The sequence below is a fragment of the Elephantulus edwardii genome, unplaced genomic scaffold (genome assembly GCF_000299155.1).
Source record: "Elephantulus edwardii isolate Elephantulus edwardi_28Jun2011 unplaced genomic scaffold, EleEdw1.0 scaffold00263, whole genome shotgun sequence".
Taxonomy (NCBI): Eukaryota; Metazoa; Chordata; class Mammalia; order Macroscelidea; family Macroscelididae; genus Elephantulus; species Elephantulus edwardii.
In genome coordinates this window covers 2,162,757-2,171,742 of record NW_006400013.1, presented here as the reverse complement: position 1 = coordinate 2,171,742, position 8,986 = coordinate 2,162,757, and the positions used below count along the sequence as shown (strand labels likewise).

The 8,986-nt window shown below is 36.6% G+C and overlaps 1 protein-coding gene across 1 annotated transcript in view; it reads left to right on the top strand.

The window, feature by feature from the left end:
* The window catches only part of HERC1 (HECT and RLD domain containing E3 ubiquitin protein ligase family member 1), a 185,261-nt gene that overhangs the window by 114,252 nt on the left and 62,023 nt on the right, over positions 1 to 8,986 (top strand). The window contains exons 42-46 of the mRNA XM_006899631.1: positions 1,002 to 1,222; positions 4,056 to 4,324; positions 5,068 to 5,120; positions 5,820 to 6,020; positions 7,657 to 7,831. Coding sequence (XP_006899693.1) covers positions 1,002 to 1,222; positions 4,056 to 4,324; positions 5,068 to 5,120; positions 5,820 to 6,020; positions 7,657 to 7,831 — 919 coding nt within the window. The remainder of the gene's footprint in view (positions 1 to 1,001; positions 1,223 to 4,055; positions 4,325 to 5,067; positions 5,121 to 5,819; positions 6,021 to 7,656; positions 7,832 to 8,986) is intronic.

Sequence of the window (8,986 nt, the reverse complement as noted above, 5' to 3'; positions counted from 1 at the left end):
TGCGGTTGGCGCAGGATAGAGCAGGGTTTAGGGCTGTTGTGCATAGGGTCGCTGTGAGTCGGAAACGACTCGACGGCACATAACAACAACAACAACATGTAAAAGCAGAATTAAAAAAGATAGAAACTAATGGATCTAAGTATTCAGCCTCACCACGTTAGTGGAACAACAGTTTGGACATTACTTTATGCAAATTTACATAATTTTATGTGTTGAAATCTCAACGTGCGTTCATAGAGTTCTTTTTAAGTCTGCCAAAAGGCTGTACTGACCATTTGTTGTTGGTCTTGGGAAATTTCATAACTACTGCCCTGTAGAAACTTATAATTTGATAAGTAAGAAAGAAATAGCCCTTTGTGAAAGAATTAGACATTGACTCTTCTCACGTATTCTGTAGACCTCACTACCAAATAAAACCCAATCAGCAAAAAAAAAAAAAATCCCTTCCTTACATTAGTAAATACTTCTAAGATTATGTTCTGGATATATAAAATGTAAGTTATGGAGAATATCTTTTTTCACCCTAAAATGAGGCTAGGCTATGTGATTTATCAAAATAATTTAATGTATTAGAAAATAAATAATAATGTCAGAGGGGAAAGAAAAAAAATAAGACTTTTCTGGAAAATATAGTCTATATACTTAGTATTTAAGGTATCTCCTTACCATTAATGAAATAGAACCATTCTTAAAAAATAAACCTCCCAAAAATAGTAATAGCTTATATTTATCATTTTTTCTGTATACCAAACATTATGAAATATTTTACCTGGTTTACCTTATTTTAACCTTATAACATCCCAGTGAGGCTTTGACTGCTCTTAGTATTTTCCAGATCGAGAAATCCGAGAAAACCGCTGACACATACATTTTGATGTTTATAGTCTGGAATTAAATAGTTATACATAGGCTACCACCTTTAGTCTAGCAGTCAATAACTGGTGACCTATTTGGAGTTACTTTATGCATGCAAATAAAATGCTTTTTTGTTTTGTTCTGAGCGGGGTTATACCGCTCCGTGCAGGCTCACAGGCATCAAAGCCGGAGAGAAGGAGTACCATTGCAGCAAGACCCAGGAGCATTGTATGACTTTAATTTAGATGAAGAATTAGAAATTGATCTTGATGATGAAGCGATGGAAGCCATGTTTGGACAAGACCTGACCAGTGACAATGATATTCTGGGAATGTGGATCCCAGAGGTACTGGATTGGCCTACCTGGGTGTGTGTGACTGCAGCGGGGGCTGCTCTGACTTATTTTCCTGCCCTCCTCTTCATGCAGCTCCCTAATTGCCTTGCCTAGAGTTGTACCATTCTAAAGTCTTGCATCTCATCAGAAGTTTGGGGATATAATGCTTGAGGTTCTTTTGATACCCACAAACTAAAAGTCTCTGGTGTTGCTTTCTCTTTGCAGCTTTATTGCTTCTTTCACCAGACTTCCAATGCATAGAGCTGCATTGTGGCAATTGATTCTGATGTCAAAGATTGAATACAAAACAGGCATTAGATCCCAGTGGACTCTGCTGTGCATATAACATGGCTGCTTTGCTCACATTGCTATCTGAATGCATGCTGTTCTCATCATAGGTTCCATGTAATCATTATAATGTCTCATTCTAGGAACCAGTGCACACATAGTAAATACAAATACCTCCATCCAGAGACAGGGTAAATGATGCATCTGTGTGTATACATTGTTTAGTATTACACTTGAGTAGCTTGGAGACTGAAAAGTTCACTGAATAAGTCCAGCAGAAAGGAGGATTTACTGTATCTAATTAATTAATAAGTCTCTTAGTGGCCTTTCTAAAACAATTTAAGAGATAGCTATGAATATTTGACCAAGTGACTATTTCTTGAGTTAGTTCTGACTTGTAGCAGAATGAAACACTACTTGATCCTGTGACATCCTCTCAGTGGTTACCAATGTTAGAGCCCATGTTGCAGCCACTATGTAAGTCTCTCTCATTGAGAATCTTCCACTTTATTGAAGACCCTTCACTTTACCAAGCATGATAATCCTTTCCCCAGGATTGGTCCCTGCAGATAACTTGTCCAGACCACATGAGATAAAATCTCAATCCCCTCGCTTCTAAGGAGCATCTTTCCTGTTCTTTTTCCAAGATAAATTTTTCCATGGTCTTCTTAGCCAGTATCATGATTCACAAATATTCTTAATTATTATCCAGCTCTTTCATGCATATGAAGCAATTGAAAATAGCATGGCTTCAGTCAAGTGCATGTTAGTCCCCAAAAGAAAACCTTTGGCAACTTTAATTTTATTTTCTCCACTTATCTCGGTGTTGCTTATTAACCCAATTGAGACTATTTTTATTATCTTTATATTGAAGTGTAACCCATACTGAAAGCTGTAATCTTTTCTTTTTATCAATAAATATTTCAAGTCCTTGTCTTTTAGAGCAATCACAGTTGTGTCGCCTGTATATTGCAGCTTGTTAGTGACCGTTCTTCCAATCCTGTTAGCATATTGCTCGAAGAATAGCCCACATTCTTGGATTTGCTACATAGCATGTAGGGGTTCAGAATACAGATTAAATAATAGTGAAAGATTACAACCCTGGTGCACACTTTTCCAAGTTTTAAACTATGCAGTGCTGCTTTGTTCTGTTCAGACAGCTGCCTTGGTCTAAAAGTTCTGTGTAAACATAGTTAAGTATTCTGGAATTCCCGTTCTATGCATTGTTATCCATAATTTATTATGATCTATGAAATAGAATGCTTTTTCACAGCCAGTAAAGTACATGTAAACATTTTTGTTATTCTCTACTTTCAGAGTTCTGTGTGATAGCCCCTCAAGTCGTCTTGTGACTCTGTTTTGAATTTCTAGCATTTCCCTTCCCGTCCACTGCTGCAATAGTTCTTAAATTATCTTCAGCAAAATCTTACTTGCATATGGTGTTATTGGCACTTCTGCATTCTAGTGGATCACCTTTCTTTGGAATGGGCACACATTATGAATTTTTTCCAGCCAGTTGGCCAGGAAACTGTTTCAAACTTCTTGGCATACACACATGAGCACCTCCAGTCCTATTTGCATTTGTTCAAACACCTTCATTGATAAACCATCAATTTCTGGAGTCTTGTTTCTGGCCATTGTCTTCAGTGTAGCTTGGACTTCTTTCATCAATTTTTTATTATCCCTACCACCAGAATGGTGAATGTTAACCAATTCTTTTTGGTACAATGATTGTTTCTTGACATTTTTTAATTTTTCTTGTATTGTTCATTATTTTGCCCAATCAAATCCTTCAATATTACAACTGAGGGTCTTGAACTCTTTCTTCCATTTTTTAAGCTTGAGAAATGCTGAGCACATTCTTCCCTTTTGGTTTTCTAACCCTGAGGCTTTGCACATTTAGTTAGAATATTTTGTCTTCTCAAGCTGCCCTTTGAAATCTTCTGTTCAGCTCTTTTACTTCAATTCAGCATTTCTCCTTTTCATTTAATTGCTCTACATTCTAGAATGCATTTCAAAGTCTCTTCTGGCATCCATTTTGGCTTTTATCGTCTGTTCTTTTTTTTAAATGACCTTTGATTTGTTCATATGTGATGCTCTTGATGATATCCCACAGCTTGTAATCACTGTTCAGTACAACACGTCTGTTCTTGAGATGGTTCCTAGATTTAGGTGGAATATACTTAGAGTTGTATTTGGGTTCTTGTGAACTTGTTTTATTTACTTGGAACTTGCATGTGAGCAATGGATGGTCTTTCCTACAATTGGGCCCTAGCTATGTTCTGTTTTATTCTTATTTTCACCAAAGGGTTTAAGAAAATCTTTTTGAGGCAAGATAGGTTGTCATTTTTTTTACCCCGTTATTTAGTACAATACTTACTTTTATTATAATTTCATGGAATAGGGCAAAGAACATACTAAATTGTATGATTTAAAAGAAATTTGTCTGCCCCCTTAGTAAGCATTATGCAAGTAGTTCATCACAAGTAAACATAATAGTTAACGTTATAAGTACTCTATTTACCTCTTGCTAATTTTATGTTAGATTGACTAACTGGTATGAAATCATTTTACACAGCATGTCTGTGAATCTGAAGACAGGGAAGAAGTGGTGGTGTGTGAACTGTGCGAATGCAATGTCGTCAGCTTCAATCAGCACATGAAGAGGAACCACCCAGGCTGTGGACGCAGCGCAAACCGCCAGGGCTATCGTAGTAATGGCTCATATGTGGATGGCTGGTTCGGTGGTGAATGTGGAAGCGGAAATCCATACTACCTGTTGTGTGGCAGCTGCAGGGAGAAGTACTTAGCCCTAAAGACCAAATCCAAGACAACAAGTTCTGAAAGGTACCTTGGAATTGTCTAGATTTCCGCATTCTCTGAATAAAGAGTATAAAGTATTTAATATCTTAATATACCCTAGCTTCCTTTTTGTGAGAAGATACTTTTTTAGCCTTCTCAAAATTCCCATCATCATTGAATAGAAGAACAGGAAGGGTGGAAGAGATTGAGGAGTTAATTTCCCACAAGGGTTTGACTCTTTCAGCATCTCTGAGCGTCCAAGGAAAGGGACTAGAGTTTGATTGTGTTGAACTTGGACTTGCTGGCAAGTTGTGATCTGGATCCTTGCCTTAACCCTGAAGAGGCTTGTTGTCAATTTCTTCATGGTTCTTCACCAGATTACTGGCATCTTAATTAAGATCTTTTTCTTTTTTAAAATATACATTGGTTTTGATTAAATGAGCTTTCATGAAAATATCCCCTCCCATCCTTGAATAGCATTTTCTAGTGAGCAAGCTGTTTTACGCTTATCAACTAGTAAAGGCTTTCTGGAATGAGTTTTGATTAAAAGACTTCTAAGTGACCCAGAAAACTCATCAGTGTTTTGGTAAAATAATCCTCCATTTTCTAAGCATGTTCGTGCCTCTTTACCAACAAGTTTTATTATGTTAGCCTGTAACATGAAACAGACTTTTAAAATTTTATGTTGCTTTATTAATGACCTTTTAAAATATTCTAATGACTTAATGTGCATTATTTGGTACTAACTGTTTTATATAAAAACACAATGTTCTTCATGTTTGGTGCAGGTACAAGGGACAAGCTCCAGATCTAATTGGCAAGCAGGACAGTGTGTATGAAGGTAGTTGTTTGTTTTGAGAGCTTTTTTATTTTACATGCATTTGTATATGTACCCTCTGCTTAACCTTTGTTACTAAAACTTACCTACATGTGTATATGTGTATGTATGTGTGTGTATTGGTATTTTTGTGTTAACTTAAACTCTGCCTCCTTTCCTCCAAAGCTCATGGTAGTTGATAGAGACTGCTCTAGTTCAAAGGCAAAAGAGAAACCCTATGGGTTTTTTGGTTACAGAATGTTAATTTCTGTTTGACGTGATTCTTTTTCAAAGTAGGGAAAATATGTAGTACATTTTGAATTTTCATTAAGTGAGGACTAAAAAGTAAACTCTGAAGTAAACATCAATTTATCTGAAACATCCATTTACTTGAGACAACTCATTTATTAATAATTATGGACAGGATAAGAGTTCACTGATGGCTCCATGCCAATATTTTTTATTAGTTGAAACCTCCATTACCTATTACAACATTTGCTGTTACTGTAAATGGATTTGATGACACTTGGCTACCTTTTCTCTTAGTCTCACTGTGCCTGAAGAGTGCAGTGTGGTTGGATCACCAGGAGATGGTGCTCTAGTTCGTTTTGTGGATACTGGATTTGAGGTCCATCAGTGTTTAGACATCTCAAAATAGCCATTACCACAAGTGTTGTACTTTGTTATATTCATATCACATACATTTATTTATTTAAATTCCAGAAGACTGGGACATGTTGGATGTTGATGAAGATGAAAAGCTGACAGGTGAAGAAGAGTTTGAATTGCTTGCTGGGCCGCTTGGTTTAAACGACCGGCGTATTGTGCCAGAACCCGTTCAGTTCCCTGACAGTGATCCACTGGGAGCATCAGTAGCGATGGTCACAGCCACTAATAGTATGGAAGAAACGCTGATGCAGATAGGTAAACAGCACTGCTGATGTACCATTGATTTTATGGTTCTTGTTGTTAGGGGCTGTCACATTGATCATGACTCATAGAAACAGGAACTGTCACCTTCCCTGCAACACCCTCTTGAGCCCTGTAAGCCCGTCGTTGTTGGCACGATTGTTTAGTCTCTCGATTTGCTTCTTAGATAAACAGATACATAATGGTAAAGATTCAGCAGTGTCCGGTTCAATAATTTTAGTCAGTTTTGACATTTTTAATGCATTTTAACATTAATTTCCATTTTTCATAAAATACTAACTTGAGGTGAGCTCTGGTGGCCTAGTGGCAAGAAGCTGTACTGCAATCCCAGAGGTGTGCAGTTTGAATCCACCAGATGCTCTGCTGGAGAAGGGATGATCTCCTCCTGTACCAGTCAGATCTGATTTGATGGTACACACAAAAAATAATAATAAAAAATAAAAGAAAAATACTAATTTGCTAAAAATGTGTTAGATAATAAAAGTAACTAAATAAAACATTTATTAGATATTAATTTCTTTTTAACTTTGTGCCAAGAGAATTCTGGACCTAAGTAAATACTGTTTTGTACCATTTTATGTAGATGAGAAGGAATAGTAACTTTTTATTACTTGGATACAAAATAAAGAATTGAGGCTGTATTTCGCAGCTCGGCCATCAAAATCTTATTGCTGTTAACACGTTGGTCCCAACACAGCAAGCAGCATCATGCGAAAGAACAAAGCACTGCACTGGCCCCTTCTGCTTTGTCGTTGTAGTCTTTGGTCCCGTCCATCACTCCCCACCCCCCACCCCTGCCCCGTCGGTGCTGGGCGTGATCCCAAGGCTGCAACACTGGGTCAGGCCGTCTCATTGAGAGCCTTCCTCTTTTTCTCTCATTTTCTGCTTTACAAGCATAATGTCTTTCTCTGGAGGTTGGACCTTCTAATAATATGTACAGGCATATTCATGTCCAAAAGAAGCTTTTTTAAAGTTGTATCTTTTTAGTGTTTCTTAGTATCTGTAGAAGTGATAAAAGAGGGAAACGAAATTTATTTATGAAAAACACAGTTTAAAAGAAAATTTCTTCTATACAAGTTATTCCCAAATTATATTAAAGTTAGAATGAACTGTACTGATGACTGTGTTGGGTTTTTTCCTTTAATATATCTTATCAGTAGTAATATGTACTGCATACAATGTTATTACTTACCTGTAAGTTTATATGCAATGATTCTAGTCCCTGAAGGCAAATGCCAGCTTTATAAAGGTAACTGATGATAATAGGCAATAATAATGAAAACTTTTTTTAAATGAGGTATTCTACTTACGTCAGAACTGACTAAAGCAGAGTCAGAATAGAACTAAGTTGTAAGTGGTGGCCTATCTGGTACAGATTGTTAACTTTTTCCCAAGGAATTTTCTTGTGTATCAAGGCCAAAATGAATAGAATACATTGGACAGTCTCTTTGATGTTAGTAGAATCTAACCTTGGATTGCATTATAAGCTACTATTTCTTTAATTGCATTACAAACTATTATTTCTTTATAGCGTTGAACATGGATAGAATGGGGGAAGCTTTCAGTGGTCTGGATTTTTTAATTTTTTCCTTTCATTGTTGAGAATCAAACAAAATCTTGTGTTTTACAGGCTGCCATGGTTCTGTGGAAAAGAGTTCCTCTGGGAGAATAACATTAGGTGAACAGGCGGCTGCCTTAGCAAACCCTCATGACCGAGTTGTGGCTTTGAGGAGGGTGACGGCTGCCGCTCAGGTTCTTCTGGCCAGAACCATGGTCATGCGAGCATTGTCCCTCCTCTCAGTGAGGTAAGCACTGACACCTAAGAGTGCGGGAGCTCCTGGAAGGTGTTAGATAAGAACCTGGTGGGGCTCAGGGGGACTTTGTTAAGTGCTTAGAGACTTGAACTATATACTATTTCATGAAAGAAGTTAGACATAGTCATCATTGTCATTTGTTCTTTCAGTTAATATTTTGCTTCTCTTAAAGTAGAAAATAATGCCATTTAAATAACTGTAAGTACTGAGTTTCATTTTGTGACATAATGTGGGAAAATAAGGCTGTTGATCCATTTAAAGTTGGATAAACATAAAAGGTCCATGAGTTTTTCTCTGGAGTTAACCAGCTGTTTAGCTAAATCTACATGCTAATTCTAGCACAAGAACTTTTTTTTTTAAGTTTTAAAAAAATTGTTTGCTAGCAGTCATTCATATGCATTATGTTTCATTCATGTACATTATGTTTTACACAATGATTCATATAGATTGTATTTTAGAGAATTAGTTACTATTGATCTATGCCTATTATCACCACTACCCACAAACCTCTTTTATCCTGGTGGTTTCCCTCCTTTACCACACTCTTTCTCCTTCCCCTTGTGAACATCTGTACATACCTTGCTCAGTTATTTTCTATTTAATAATATTTAATATTAGTCTTATATAATCTTTGTCCTTATGCAACTAAGTCATTTCATTCAGCGTAGTGCTCTCCAGACTTACCTGAATTATATAGTATTTCACAAAATTGTTATCCTTTAATGCTGTATAGTACTCCATTGTAGGAAGTACTACAGTTTCTCAGTCTGTTTGTTGATGGACATTTGGACTCTTTCCATTTTCTTTTATTTATAGGTGTATGAATGTCCATTCATGTCTTAGTTATTTCCTTGGAATACATCTCTAATAATGAAATAGCTGGGTCATATAGGATTTCTATGTGCAGCAAATGCCAAACTGCCTTCCAGAGTGGTTGTACTATTTTACAATCCCACCAACAGTGTATGAGAGCTCTGTTCTTTTCTCATCTTTTCTAAAATTTTTTATTTGCTATGTTGTTAAAATAAACTACTGCTGCCTGGGTGAGATGATATTTTGTCTGGATTTGCATCTCTTTGATTACTAGTGATAATTGAACATTTCTTCATGTGTGTGTTAGCCATCCAGATGTCCCCCTTTATGAAG